Source organism: Ursus maritimus, unplaced genomic scaffold (genome assembly GCF_017311325.1).
Source record: "Ursus maritimus isolate PB19 unplaced genomic scaffold, ASM1731132v1 scaffold_32, whole genome shotgun sequence".
NCBI classification, from domain to species: domain Eukaryota; kingdom Metazoa; phylum Chordata; class Mammalia; order Carnivora; family Ursidae; genus Ursus; species Ursus maritimus.
This window is the reverse complement of record NW_024425786.1, coordinates 25,167,046-25,182,758: the sequence shown is the minus strand read 5'-3', so window position 1 is coordinate 25,182,758 and position 15,713 is coordinate 25,167,046. Positions and strand designations below refer to the sequence as shown.

The 15,713-nt window shown below is 46.7% G+C and overlaps 1 protein-coding gene across 1 annotated transcript in view; it reads left to right on the top strand.

Moving 5' to 3' along the window:
* Positions 1–15,713, top strand: part of CSMD2 (CUB and Sushi multiple domains 2) — a 567,391-nt gene that overhangs the window by 454,424 nt on the left and 97,254 nt on the right. The window contains exons 30-36 of the mRNA XM_040619227.1: positions 1,988–2,182; positions 3,090–3,206; positions 5,665–5,778; positions 12,382–12,477; positions 13,666–13,869; positions 14,229–14,353; positions 15,288–15,384. Of these exons, the coding sequence (XP_040475161.1) occupies positions 1,988–2,182; positions 3,090–3,206; positions 5,665–5,778; positions 12,382–12,477; positions 13,666–13,869; positions 14,229–14,353; positions 15,288–15,384 (948 nt within the window). The remainder of the gene's footprint in view (positions 1–1,987; positions 2,183–3,089; positions 3,207–5,664; positions 5,779–12,381; positions 12,478–13,665; positions 13,870–14,228; positions 14,354–15,287; positions 15,385–15,713) is intronic.

Genomic DNA, 15,713 nt, shown 5'->3' with positions numbered 1-15,713 from the left:
CAGAGAAACAAAGCAGAGAAAGGTGACTGGGAGTGCTGGGGAGAGGAAGATCAAAAATGTGAGCAGCTGGCCAAGGAAGTGTCTCTAAGGAGACACTGTGTTAAATCCTGAAAGAGACACGAGAGAGAGCCATGTGGGTAGAGGAACATTCCATGCACAGAGGCCAATGTGGTTGGAGCAAAGTTAGCAAAGGAATGATAGGAGTTGAGATCAAGAGCGTAGAGGGGTGGGGATTGGGGATAGAAGGTGCAGGGCTTGTAGGCCTGTAAGGCTTTGGGCTTTTCCTGTGAATGAGACAGGAGACTCTTCGACTTGACTGTGTTTACATCTCTTTGGCCAGATATAGCTGCTTGGAGGCTGGAAGTTTGGTGCCTGGGTACTCTGGATAAAATCCGGTTTCTGTTATTGAAGGATGAAGAAGGGAAATGAATTTTGGGGGCCACAGCTAGTTCTGCCCCTCACGAGCTATGTCAACTTAGTTCTAAGTTACCTAATTTCTTGGCACTTCAAATTAGGTTTGACCTGCTGTCATTTGTAAAAAGGACAGATGAAATATAAGATGGTGACTGTTCTCTGTGTCTCTCTGATTCTCAGATGGGTTCCCCAATGGCCAGTTGTACTCTAGCCAGAGCCAGTGGGCTTCGGGAGAAGAGAGGTTTGATGAGGGGGTGAAGGCAACGCACCACAGGGTGCACAAGGAAACCACTGAGGGGTCCTCTGCTAGAAGAAGGACCATTTTCTGGGTCCCACCTGAGTTTAAATGCAACATATCCGGGACTACTACACCCTTAGCTATAGGTGAAGACAAAGAGCAGGGCCGTCCTCAGGGCTCCAGTGCAAGAGCAGCCAGACTTGGCAGGACCATGGACTCTCAGAGCCCCATCCCATCAGTCACTGGGCTAACTGGCAGCTGAGCAACCCCCCGCCCCAAGCAGCGGCTGCCTCAGATAGGCAGCCTAAAAGACATCCAGGTGACAAGGACAGCCTCAGCAGAATTCCTCAGCTTTTCATCTTTGAACTCTGACCCCTTCTGTTCTGGCTCTTTCTGCCTTAAATGTGCTATTTGAACTTTTGAGTCCTCCTGCACGGGCTTCCGGCACCTTTTGTGAGCCCTGATCTCCAGACCTCCCTGTAGTATAACCTCCAGGAGTCCAATGGAAACCTGATACCCGGTGGCATGTCCCTAACATTGCCCAGCCATGACGACACCAGTGGTCTTTGGACAAGGAGGATGAGAGAAAGCGTCAGTGGGTGCAAGTGGACATTGGCTCTCAAGACTCCTCAGGATTTCCAGCTAATGGTGAGGGAGGCTGCAGAGTACCCTTCTCCAGAGATGTGGGGCCCCAACCAGGGCTCTCAGTTGCTCAGGCAGCACCAAGTCCACTCTCGTCCAGCGTAGAGGGACAGAGTGGGTGCCTGTTAGGTACTTCATGGGATGCCTAATTGGGAAGACATATATGCAATGAAAATCAAGTGGAAAAATACTATTGTTTTAATAAACTAGCAAGCACCCAGTAGCCCAGTGCACAACTCTGGAAAACTGTTTAACCCTAGAAAGTCCAGGGCTTAAAGTGCGGTTTCCTACTTCCTTCCTAAATCTAAGTATTGGTGCCCATGCACTGAGAAGTACCTGCCAGGTGTGGATATGACAGCGGGCAGCCTCTCTTGGAAAGGAATGAGTCCATTCGTGACAAGGGGCCCCAGATGTTTAGCTATGACTCATTCCCTTGTGGGTCAGGGCAAGAATGTGGGAGAAGGAAAACTTCTTTCTCCAAGATGACCTCCAACCCTAGATTTAGAGAAGTTTTCAGACCTGAAGGGAGAAGGACCACCACTCCCAAATCCCCATATGCTCTGGCTAATTCAAGTCGGTCTTCTCTTACGTGCTACACCACGGACTTAGGCCGCTAATGAGTCCTCTGCATGTGTGGTGTGTGCGTGCGTGCGTGTGTGTGTGTGTTTGTGTGTGTGTGTGTCTTTTTTCCAGAAAACCCACGGGAGTCATGTTTTGATCCTGGTTCCATCAAGAATGGCACGCGGGTGGGGTCCGACCTGAAGCTGGGCTCCTCCATCACCTACTACTGCCACGGGGGCTATGAGGTTGAGGGTGCCTCTACCCTCAGCTGCGTCCTAGGGCCTGATGGGAAGCCGGCGTGGAACAACCCCCGACCAGTGTGCACAGGTGGCCGAGTGGGGACGGGAAGGGGTCGGAGGGAGTGAGGGCATGCCAGCGGCAGAGGGGGCTGTTGGCTGGGGGATGGGGAGGGGTGGGACATGGCCTCAGAGCAGGCTGCTTGTGTTCACTGTGAATGAGAGAGGCTGGTAATTCACCAGGTGTACAGTCCCTATCAATGTGTCCTCGCTCTCGGATCACATAGCGTTCCCACCCCCACTCAGATAGAGGTCCTCCGCAGGGGCCCCCAGACATACCACCAGCTCGTAGGAGGGAGATGGGAGTTTAAAGATGACCTGGGCTTGTTCCTGAGCCTAGGAAGAGTTACTGAGAGGTCAGGTGTGTGAAACTAAGGCCAGCAGAATCTGGTTAGCCATGGGGCCCTGGCAAGAGTGTCAGAATTTCAAGAGCATGGTGGCCATCCAAGTTGGAAAGCAAGGAGGCCCCTTTGCCTAGCGGAGAGGGGCTGGCTTTCAGGGTCACCCCTTGTGGAACTGGGCACCATGGATGGGAACAGAAGGTGGCTGGGTTGCATGAACCGGCTACTCCCAGTGGGGCTACTCTGGGACCTTCAGCTCTCTGCTCATGAGACACTAACTGCCTGGGGGAGACTTCAGCCATGGGGCCGAAGAACATTGCTAGGCCCCTGTGCCTCTAGGGACCAATGCTGGTGTTACTAGTTAGAGGACAAGATCTGACGTGTGGCCAGGAGGGCCTTGGATGGCTTCAGGGTGGATTTCAGGCCACATGTCAGGCCAGGGATGTCCTCAGAACTCCCCTCCACCACACTAGTGGCTGCAAACCTCAGGGCCACCCCACCAGGGCCAGTGACTCAGGCTGGGGGTGGGCAGAACAAAGGATGACTGTTGGTGAGAGGTCTATAAGGTCACCTGGCCCTCTCTGATTTCTCTTTCAGCCCCCTGTGGGGGACAATATGTGGGTTCAGACGGAGTGGTCTTGTCCCCCAACTACCCCCAGAACTACACCAGTGGACAGATCTGCCTCTATTTTGTCACCGTGCCCAAGGACTATGGTATGGAGGTGTTGCATGTCTGTTTGTATGTTTTCTGACCTCTTCCAGGGCCTCCAGCTCTTCTCAGTTGTGTCCCAATCCCACTCTCAATTGTATGCACTCCCATTGTGGGAACGGGCAGACAGTCTCCTATATAGGACACCTGGTTGCAGATGCCATGAAGTGGAAGTAGGATACACAGTAGGGCACATTCCTGATACATGTGGGAGGAGGGGCCCTGGTGAGGCCAGCAGAACCAGGGGATGCAGCTGGGGAGGAACTAGCCAGGACAGAGGGAAGGCAGGGACACCGGAAGCTAGCCAGCACAGCCTAAGTCTCAGTAGAGGAGCTGCAGTTCCAGGCTGATTGGGAACCCCGGGGGAGGGCAGCCAAAGGGCAGGAAGAAGAAAGGAGTAGGACAGAACTAGGAACCACCATGTTCCAATATTCTATCTGAGACTGGGTGCCTGGTCCAGCAACTATAGGTAGGGTCAACAAGAAAGTGAGGAGCAGAACAGTGTCCTGAGACAGCAGAAAAACTTCCAGATTCTAAGAAATGCAGGCAAAAAGAAGCCAGGCTTGTCACCTGGTTGGCAGTGGGGACATTGAAGAGTCCTGCCATTCCTGGAGAATTCAGTACGTACTAAGTGGCAACCAGGCTGGTTGTACCTGGACAATCAATCAGGTGACCCACCTGGATGATTTCTCCCTGGATCTCCTCTTTGTAGGAGGAGTAACAACTATTTCTAAGCAGGATTGGTGTTGGGTGGGGTAAGGGGCATTGATATATCCTGACCATCTAGGAGAGGGACAGATGGGGCAGCCTGCGGAGAGCTGGCCGCTGATTCTTGAAATAGGATGGTGTGGATATAGGATAACACCTGACATCACCAAGCATTTATGAAGCATCTCTCAGGGACCATGCACCTGCTGCAGATACGAGCGAGACATGTCCTCTCTAAACTCCCACTCTCATCTTAACCTACAGCTCCAGCCGTCATGAACCATTCCGACCCCAGCACCTGTGCACTTAGGTGCATAGGCACATGCTCCCCAACATACTTAAGTGGCAGGAGCTTTTAATCTGCGGGGTCACTGTGAGTGAAGTCCTACAAGGTTTTCCAATCCAATCTGCCATACAGAGGAGAATCCTCGATAAGTGGTGTGCTGTTTGTGCTTGGATTCTTCCCATAATAAAAAGCTCAGGCCTTTAAAAGAACCAACCCCAAGTCTGGTCAGTTTCACTGGGCTGAAACCTGCATGCAGAGAGCTGGTTGGAGGAAGGGAGTGATCTGTCCCAAGTATCTTCTCTTGACCAAGGATGCTGAACCCAGGGATTAGGGGCAGTTGTTTGCCTCTGGGTCTGCAATACTTGTCCTCCAGCTCCAGGTCTCAGCTCTGACATCCTCTTCCAATAGATCTTCCTTTGATCCCCTACCTAAAGTGACCTGCCTCATCCTATCATGTTTTCCCATTACCTCTAGGGCTTAATTTTAACACTATCTGAAATTATCTTGCTTATCTCTTTGCTTAAGTGGGGTTTTTTCCCCTTTATTGACTTACGAATCACAGGGACTTTCCTCAGCCACTCCCTCTCTGCCAGTCACTGCCAGAGGGGCTGTGTCACTGACCCCACAGCGGGCACAGCTCCAGTTCAGCTATCTGCAAGACCTTGGTTCAGTCTGTCTGCACCGGCCTCCTAGCTCGCCAGGTGCATCTGAGAGCAAGAACCAGGGCAAGAGGGAAAGGAGCAGGAGTTGGAGGGGTGGAGAAAGGAGCAGGAAGGAGAACACATTTTAAAGCCCTGAAAATGGGTACTGAGTTAGGTGGATGGGATAGGAAACATTCCTGCTTGCACAGAGTAAGCATTCTAATGGGTACCTGGCACACAGGAGGTGCTTGATAAATGCCATTTTGCCTCTTCCCTTGGCTTGGCGAGAGGGAAATGAGCTAAAGATGTTTGTCCATTCCTTAGACAGTTGCTCCTTCCCCAAGAGTAGCTGCTCCTTCTAAAACATGGGGCATCTTGTATCAAGGGCTGTCCCAGTCGTCTGGATTTTTGAAGAAAAAATAAAGGAAAATACAGGGTCCTGAGATCACATGGAAAATGGGGGATGTTGCCAAAGGCCCTTCCATGTCCATGAGTAGCTAATGCCACTGCTGTCTGAGAAGGGAATAGGGTTAGCTCAGCTCCACTTCCACCAGGCCTGACCGTTGAGTTCAGCCTTCAGTGTTACCTTGACCCGTGAGGGAGAATGCCAGCTGGGCCTCTCCATCTCCTCGCAGCCCCATGCCTGGTGTCTGGCCAGTGTTCTGATCAGCCCGCAGAAAGCCTCAGCAAGCAGTTAGCCCCAGGAACCAACAACTTCCTCCAGGGCTTCCCTGCTCCTGGCCTGCAGTCCCCACACCTCCAGTCCTTGCCCCCAAGATGGCGGCCAACATTCCATGCTGAGGTCTCCACACCGTGTCTCCTCCACAGTGGTGTTTGGACAATTCGCCTTCTTCCACACGGCCCTCAACGACGTGGTGGAGGTGCATGACGGCCACAGCCAACACTCCCGGCTCCTCAGCTCCCTCTCGGGCTCCCACACAGGTACCCAGGGCTCGGCCGGCATTGGGCATGGGGGCGGGCTGAGGGCATCGTGGGCCAACTGGAAGGAAAGAGGCCCTATAAGACTGGCCACGGTGGAACCACACAGCTTTGTGTCTATCGTAAGCTGGTACTGTCTCTACAACGCAACAGTCAGCTCCTGGTAGCGCAAACATAGAAGGGGGCTTCAGAAGCTACTCTCACCCCAAGCTGTGTCTACACCTGCTTCCCCCTAGTGGTGTAGTATTCCCCTGTTGGTTTATTCTTTTTTTTATATAATAATTTTTTATTATATTATGTTAGTCACCATACAGTACATCCCTAGTTTTTGATGTAAAGTTCCATGATTCATTACTTGCGTATAACACCCAGTGCACCATGCAATATGTGCCCTCCTTACTACCCATCACCAGCCTGACCCTGTTGGTTTATTCTTAACCCAACATGTTTTTCTAATTAAAGCATACTGCGTTTTCAATGTAGAAAACTTAGAGGCAAGACAAAATAATTGTATAGAGAATTAAAATAAAAACGACCCAGAAAGAACCATTGAAAGATGGAGTGTATTCCCCCCCCCAGGCTTTATATCTACTTAGACTTAATCTTTTGCATATTTTATTGAATAAAACAATATACATATTTTTATTGAAATGTTCATTGTGAGCATTTCTGTCATTATTTTCTTCTATAATAGGATTTTTAAATGATGCAAAATAATCTATCATCTAGTTACTTAAAATTTATGTAAAAAATGTATGTAATGAATTCCCTATTATTGAACATTGAGATTGTTTCTAATTTTTCATTCTCATGAATAGTAGTAACTCCGTGTATTATGCATATGTCTTTATATACATTTCTGACTATTACCTTAGATTATCTAGAAGTAGAATTGCTAAGTTAAAGGATATGTGTGATCTTTAAGGCTTTTTATGGGAATATAACTATATTCTTTCAAACTTAATCAGTTGTTTCAACAGAATTCTGAAAATCCCAGATTTTGAGATATGCCAAAATGCCAAACATCCCTCTACAAAGTTCTTGCCTCTTTGTTCATCACCAGTGAATAAGAGGGCATGTTTTATTCTCACAAAAACTAGCTAATTAAGGAAACAAAACATCATCAGTTTGAAAAGTGAAAATGGTATCTCATTTCTTAATTTGCCTTTTTTTATTACTAGTTGGGTTAACCTTTTTATAATGTAATTATTGGCCCATGCATTTTTTTATCTGTGAATTTAATTGTGAATTGCTGTTGATTTTTCTATTAGCATTTATCTTCTTATTGACTTAGGAGAGCTCCATTATTATTACAAGCTATGCATTATCATGTACCATAAAAACTTCATGTCTATATTATATGCTATAAAAAGCCTTCCCCTACAGTTTGTCATTTACCGTTTAACTTCCTTCAGGGTGTGTCTTAATGTCAGAAAATTTAAATTTCCCATGATATCAGATCTATCAATGCTTTCTTTTTTAGTTTTCTCCTTTTATGCTGATTGTGTAAATATTCTGTGTTTTCTTTTGCTTCTTTTCAGTTTGTTTTGCTTTAATACCTTTGGAATTTATTTTGATTTGTTATTTGTTATAGGGAATCTAACCATATTCTTTCAAATTTAGTTAATCAGTTGTCCTAACAGAATTTTCAAAATGCCAGATTTACATCTATTAAATTTTTATGAAGTTAAGGATATGTTTCTAGAGTTTTTATCCATGTCTCTAAATGTCTGTTTATTTTTGTATCAGTGTCAAAAAGTTTAGTGTAAGATTATGAAAATGTTTAATATTATAATTTTAAACATATGGTACTATAAGTCCCCAAACTCATTCTTTCTTTTGAATTTTTTATTGGCTGTTCTTGTTGATTTTTGCCTCCAAATAACTTCTAGAAATATCTTGCCAAGTTAAAAAAAAATTGCATCAGAATTTTCATTGAACTTCCATTAAACTTATTGATTCATTGAGGGAGAATTCACATCTTTATGATAGTCAGCTTCTTCCCTTCCAGGAACATGGTATGTCTCTCCATCAATATATCTTTTGTAACCTTGGGGACAGGGCTCTAATTTTCACTTCAGCTGTATTCATTTTGTTAACTTCCCTCCTAGATTTTTCATGGCAATTTTTGTTGTTGTTTTTGTTGTTGCTGTGAACGGGTCTCCCCTTCCCTCCATTATATTTTCTAGCTGGTTTCTGCTACTATATTATAAGACTGGTATTTTGGGTATGGTTATTTTGTAAAGTCAATGAACCCTCTGTAATAATGCTAACACTGCCGACTGATTTCTCCTGGGCCCTTTAGGCAAGAAGCAATACCTTCTGCAAATAAATTTGTCTCATTATTTTATCTCTTCCTTTTCGGTGTTTTTCTTTTATTTTCTTCCATTGTTATTGGTCTATTCAAGTATATTACCTCAATATCAATGTGGATATTCTATATTGTAGTAAAAAGCCCATTTTGTAATTATTTTAAATTCAGCAGCATAGGTTGTAGCATAGACTCTGATGCTGTTGAATCTCCTTTGTGTTAGCAGTTATAGCCCGTCCCTTTAGGTGCCAAAAGGCCCTACTGCCTAGTGCCTAGTGCCCCTCTTTTCCCATCGGGAGCAGGGGTTTTGTGTTGTTTTGTTGCGTTTCTTATTGCTTCTGCTTCCCAATTCTTCTGTGGACTTTGTTTTTTTTTAGTTAATTGACTTCTGGGTTTATTTCATAATGTCTCTTCTCCTGTTTTTCTTCAGATTATGCTGTTCTTCTTGTGCTAACTCTTTGAGTTTAGAGCTTTGTTCGTTATCTTCCCTGTGTAATAAAGAGCACGTGGCTAGCGGTACACTCCTCTCTAAGATAGTCCGGGCTTCGTGCTATGAGTATCGATGTGTGCTATTGTCCTCCTCGCTACTTTCTAGATAATCTGTCATCCTGTTTTCCTCGTTTTGCCTGAGTCCTTTAAGGCTGCCTTTTCTTTTCCTCCAGGAACTTGGATTTTGTTCTTGTTACATTTAAATGTTTGTGTTAATTTCTCATTTTATTACCACATGATGAGAGAATATAGCCTGAACCATTTCTGCTATGGGGATGAAATGAGGCCCACTCAGTAGCCAAAGACATTTTTTTAATTCCTTAAGTTTATCTCAGAAGAGAGTGTGTTCTCTGCAGAATTGAGAGGCCACAGAGGACAGGGAGCTCAGGCCCAGCGCTCACTGCCTGGCCCCTAATTTCAGCACTCGCCCTGGCCAGCTAGGTGTCTGTGGGGCCCGGCACTTGACCCCTCTGAGCTGCAGTTCCCTCAGCATAAAATGCAGAGAGGAAAACCTCTGCCTCCTGGAGCTATTGTTAGGATTAAATTAGCTTTGTAATAGCCATTAGGCCAATCTTACTCAATTTTATTATTCAATTCCATTCTATCAGTGATTCTCAATGAAATGAGTTTTTGATATCAACACCCCACATACGCACACCCAGCCGGGAGCATAAGTCAAGATCTCTTGGGGTAGGATGCTTTTTCAAAATCTCTTGATTTTCAAGATAGATAGAGGTATAAGTTTAGCTGTAGATACAGAAGTATAGACATAGGCAGAGAGAGAGAGAGAGAGGATACATTTAAGACCTGTATATGGAAATGTGGATATAGATACAGATATAGATATAAATGTAAAGGACCAATGGAGAGAAAGAAATAAGTATAGATGGATGGATGGATGGATAGATAGATAGATAGATAGATAGATAGATAGATAGATAGGACCTATTGGTATAAATATCAGTATTCTCAGATCATCTCTTATTCCTCATTTGGAGAAACACTGATGAGGAGACCCTGACGCTGATGAGAGTGGTGTGCTCCCGTCCCTAAGGGGTGTCGGGGCGGGGGGAGAAGCTTGAGGACCACTACTCAACAGTCTTCATTTTGTTTTTCTATTTGATATATCAGTGACTGAGAATGTTGAGGATTTAAAGATTCCATTTCAACTGTGATATCTTGTTGTCTTCTCGTGTTTCCAACCATTTTTGTGTCTGTGTTCACCTGAGAGATCTTTCCTCATTTTCTCTGAGAGTCTTTTTCTTTTAAGAGGATGTTTACTTACTTATTTTACATTTGGTCTGATAGCTGTCATCTGGTTTTGTTCTTTGCGGGGTTTTGTTTCTTTTGTTTTGCTTTTGCTTTCTTGCTTTTCCATTCATATCTGACCCATCTCTAACTTACAAGGTTTTTCTTATGTATATATTTAGACTTTCATATTAACATTATTAGTAGTTATTTGTAAATTATGGACTTCTTCCCCAAGAACAAGTGTTTACATTTGCATTTAGTTTTGCTATCTCATTGACAATAAATATTTAGGTTTAACTGTATTTTCCTGGTTGTCTTTATCCCTGAGAGTTTCTGATTTCCCTACTTACATTCATTTTTTTTTAAGCAGGCTCATCACTGCAGTACTTCCTGTCACCTTGTGTGTATGAGTACATCTTTCCTTTGACGTATCATATAAATGACAACTTGATTGTAAATCAAATTATGGGTCACAAACTTCTTTCAGAACTGCAGCTGCTGTTTTCTTCTTTCCAGCAGTTAATATCACAGACAATTGGATTCCAACCTGATTCTTTATCCTTGTAGCTAACTCATTCTTTTCTCTCTGGATGCCTTTCATATTTTTGTGTATTATATTTAAAATTTAAAAGCCCACTAGGATATGTTACAGTGGAAATATTTTTTCATTAATTATATCTGGCACTTTGAGAACAATTTTAGTCTGAGACTCAAGTCTTTCTTAAGCTTAGGAAAGTTACCTTCTTTTGTAAACTATTTCTTCTCCTTCAGTTTCTCCTGTCTTCTCTCTCTCTAGAATTCTTGATGTATGCATATTGGAGTTCCTTTGATATATCTTCCATGTCGCTTATGGTTTCTCTCATTATTTTCATCTCTTTATCCTTTTCCTGTGGATTCTGGAAGAATTTCCGAAATTTAATCTCCACTTCTCTGTTCAATTTCTATAGAATCTAGCTGCCACGTACTAGTTTTTCTCAGTTCTGAAGGCTTTATTGATGTCAGAACTTTCTTCGGCACACCTGCCCTCTCTTACTTCATAGATGCAATTCTAGATCTAATCTCGCAACAACCACAATTGAAAATCTTCTGAGATTTTTGCCTGTTCTTTTTGTAGTTCACATAAAAATGTTTGCTTTGATTTCTGGGTGGTCTTCACCCTTAAAACTTTGGGAGCTTGTCTTGCGTCCAGGGATTTTACTATGTGCTTATCCATGGAGAGGGAGGTCTGTGTACATCCAGGGTTGGAAGTTGAAGTGGGTTTGTGAGAGATCACAGGGTCCCTAATCCACATATCAGGCCAGAGGATGGGAGGATGGAAAAGTAGAGTTTTGTTCTGCTCACATCTGTTAAAGAGTCAGAGACAGTGGTGATAATAAAGAGAGGCTTTTGCTTCATGAGTTTTCTTTTTGCTTTGGCAGCCAGAAATTATCTGGGGCAATGACTCCTAGCCAGGCTCAGCCATCTGGGTCACATGTAAATAGTGCGCTATATAAAACTCTCTACTCCCTGTGGCCAGTAGCATCACATGGGCTTTCTGGAAGCACTGGTGGACCCCACATGTGCTTCCCAGTGGCTCCTTGGCTGGTCCCAACTTCAACCTTCACTACAGTGGAGACTTAGCCTGGCTGTCTGCAAGCTCAGCTTCCCTTCTGGTGGTGGGGGCAGTGGCCATCTCAGGGATCCCTAAGGCTGTGGAGGGGCAGCATGCAGAGTGGCTGTGCCACTGCCTGCCAAGCCATATTCCCTCAACTGTCTCAAGAGAGTGATGATAATCAGGACTGCACTTCACAGCTGTTGGTCCAGTTGGTGTTGTCTTTACTCTTGTCCATCTGTACCACATCAAAAAGAAGATAGAACTTTATCTCCTGATATAAAGGCATCCTGTACCCATGCAGGTTTTCCCCAATTTGTTTGTTATCAGTTGGGTGGCAATACATCTTGCTTTGCTTGTGACAGTCCCAGCTTTCACTTGGTTGTCCCAACATAATTATTAATAACTTGCCCTTTGGCTCTCACAAGTGTCCTAGTGTAAGCAATAAATTATACAATTGCTGTGGTTATCCATCATTTTACAGCATCTGGGAAGGGCCAGTTACTCTCAGATATTCACATCACCCTCCTTCCCAGAAGCTGGTGCCATTTTTCTTTTTAACGTCCATTTTCCAAGTAAACCACCAGTCAGTTTGGTAATGGCCATTCTCCCCATCCTTGTAAGTCAACATATATCTAGAAGCTTTCTCCTTTCTGGGAAGGTCATTTAATCTTTCTGATCCTCTCTTTCTTGGCCTATTAAATGGGGCACTGAACTCTTGTCATGCCAACCTTGCAGTGGGGGTGAAGGTAAGACCACGGCTGCTAAAGCCTTCTATAGTTAGCCTTAAGCTATAAAGTGCAGCAAAAATGAAAGGTTTTATTTCAGGAGGACCTGGGATATAGAAGGAATTGCTGTGGGGGGGGGGGTATGGGAAGCCCTTTCTTCCTGGCCAGGATCTTCTCTACTGGGCTGACTACTGGACTCACTGTCTTTCTCTCCTCGTCACCCCTTATCTCGGCAGGAGAATCGCTGCCCCTGGCCACCTCCAATCAAGTTCTCATCAAGTTCAGTGCCAAAGGCCAAGCACCAGCCAGAGGCTTCCACTTTGTCTACCAAGGTATGTAGGAAGTGGATGTAAGAGGTGTGGAAGCACTCTCAGTTCTTTAGTGACTCCCTGACCAAAGGAGCAGGGACTTTGACCCCCAGTCTGGGCCTCAGTCTCAGAGTGCTGGAGGCGGTGACGGGTTTGTAGGACAGTCCCTTGAAATTCAGTTGGATTTAGATGCCCATTTGCCCAACAGACAGTTCTTGGACCAAACTCCATGTCAAATGAGGGAAGAAATCAGACACGGGAGGCTGACTCCTGCCCTCCCCCTCCCCCTCCCCCATTGCCTGGCACAGACCCAGTGGCATTGGGACGACCAGCCCAGGCGTCATACCTAGGCTCTCTCCCATGGAGTTTGGTTTTCTCTGCTAAGCACAATAAAGGTGTGGGGAAAACACAGACTTGGAATTAAGGTGGACATGGCTTTGAATCCCAGCTCTGCCACTTTCTAACTGGGCACCAGCTACTCCACCCCTCAGAGCCCTAGTTTGTTCACCTGTGAGATGAGGACACAAATATTACCCCACTGATGGAGCTAAGAGAGTTCACAGAATAGTTGGCACCAAGCAGGTGATCAATGTCTGTGCCCTTCCTCACTGGCCTTGGAAGGCGAAATCTTGGAGTGCCCTGGCTTTCACCTGCAGGCCCCAACCTCTCCTTGTCCAGAAGCATGCCCACTTTTTAAGGGCCCGTTCTAGGCATGTCGCATGCATTCCAGTGCCCAGGAGGAGCTGCATTCCCCTGCCACAGGGGCTTGTCAAATCTGGGACCTGGGTTAAATCATACTATGTGCCATGTGGGTCAGGGGAGGTTCAGCTTCAGGCCATGAGAGTAGAGCCCTGGGCAGAGTCTTAAGGCACGTGGGGAAAGAGGCCAAAGGCAGGGTGAAGGGAGGAAGAAGGGCCATTCTCCCTGTAAGGCAATGTGGGACACGGATAGTTGAGGGGCATCATGGAGAAGCCACCAAACCCAACAGGGCCTAAAGTCTGCCTCCCATGGTTTCCAGAAGCTGTGTTACAACTATATTTCAGTAAAATGGGCCTTGTCCTGGAAAACCCCTACCACTGCCCTGAGAGAAAGTGCCCAGAGCTTCTCAGGGTCCCATCCAGATAGTCTCAGCTCTATTACCATTGTGTGTCCATCCCTGGGCCAGTTTCCAGAGGGGTGAGGCCTGCCCCTCAGTGCCCTTGTCCCCTGCAGCGGTACCCCGAACCAGCGCCACTCAGTGCAGCTCTGTGCCGGAACCCCGCTATGGCAAGAGGCTGGGCAGTGACTTCTCTGTGGGAGCCATCGTCCGCTTCGATTGCAACTCCGGCTATGCCCTGCAGGGGTCCCCAGAAATCGAGTGCCTCCCTATTCCTGGGGCCTTGGCCCAGTGGAATGTATCCGCGCCCACCTGTGTGGGTGAGTACCTGGACAACCAGGACTCCGGGGAGTGGGTGGCCAGCGAGACCCAACAGCAGCCCCTGTTGACCAGCATAACTTACTTAAAGTAGGGTGTCCCATTCAGGCCAAATCACTAGTCCTGTGGGTTGGGTGTGAAGACAGCAAGGAGACGGAGCTGGAGTTCCTGGAGGAAGGATACATGGGAAGGAGGGTTGGAGGGACAGGAGCCATAGAAGGAGCAGGGATGGGGGCCTATGGGAGAAGCCAACAGCCAGCAAGGGAGGCTGGGGGGCCTGGGAGGAATGTTTGGGGAGGCTCCCCTGGGGGACTCAAAGACAAGCAGGAGAAACCTCTGACCAGAACCGCCTCCTTCCCAGTGCCATGTGGAGGCAACCTCACGGAGCGCAGGGGCACCATCCTGTCCCCCGGCTTCCCAGAGCCCTACCTCAACAGCCTCAACTGTGTGTGGAAGATCATGGTCCCCGAAGGCGCTGGTATCCAGGTAGGGGCTAGGGGACGCCTCAGTCCGGCAGGTCACCTGGAGGAGACATTTTAGCCCTGTCCCTGCTCCTCGGGCTAGATGTGCAGGTGAGGTCCACAAGCAGAAAAACATACCAGCTCAAGGCCCAGAAGCTTCCGGGGGTGTGGAGAGAGAGAGACGGGTACCTCAGGAAAGAGAAGGGGTGGCACCAGCTCGGGCCATCGGGGAAGGCCAGAAGAGGAAATGGGCCTGGACTGAAAGAAATACAGAGATTGAGGAAGATTCATAGAAAATGTTTTTCTGATGGCTTGAAGGGTTCTTTTCTCAAGATGATGGGGGATGGAAGAGGGGACATTTTAGGAGAGGGCAAGGAGCAAACAGATGAGGCATAGTGAAGCCCCAGGCACACACCTCGGTGTCACACCTGAGCCCAAGCTGTTGGAGCAGAAGGGGGGCCAAACTGGTCCCCGGCAGTGAGAGCCAAGTGGAGAAGGCCTCAGAACTGGTTATGGCAGCAAGGCCACTAGAGAGGCAGCCAGCAGGGACTTGAGATGGGTAGGTCTGGCCAGGAGTGGGTTCCTGGACCCTGCAGGATGTCTCATGTCATCCAGACAGGAAAGTGGGCAACCCAAGGAACATGTGAGAGATGAGGAGGGGGCTCTTCAGACTGAAGTAGTCTCACTTCCTGAAATTCCCTCTCCCCATTCTCTGTCTGACACAGTACCCCACTGTCTTACGACCCTTTGTTTTACATCTGTGTCCCCCACTGAACAAATGAGGTCCTCAGGGGGGTAGGTACAGCACTTTTAGGAGACGGACATAGCACAAGGTCAGCCCCAGACTGGGTGCTCAGGCCTGGCATTAATTACATGAATGGAGAAGAAGGGAGGGAGGGACAGACAGACAGATGGACACAGGCTGCCTAACCAGCAGTTCGATCCCTCTGCCTTCCCAGATTCAAGTCATCAGTTTTGTCACAGAGCAGAACTGGGACTCTCTGGAGGTGTTCGATGGTGCAGACAACACCGTAACCATGCTGGGGAGCTTCTCAGGTGAGTGGGGCTTCCAGGGACCTCAATTCAGAGGGCAGTGGTGGGCTTCGTCATCATCATCACCACCACCATCATTATTATGATGACATGCAGTTCGTGTGCCATAAAGCTCGCCACTTTAAGGTGTACAAGTCACAGATGTTAACTAGACTCATTTTGGTGATCGTGTTGCAATATATACAGATACTAAATCTTTCTGTCACACACCTGAAACTAGTATGTTAAATGTCAATTATAGCTCAATAATAAAACAATGATAATGCTACAGTGAAAAGAGAGTGTGCAATTCAGTGGCTTTTAGTATATTCACGAGATTCTAAAACTATCAC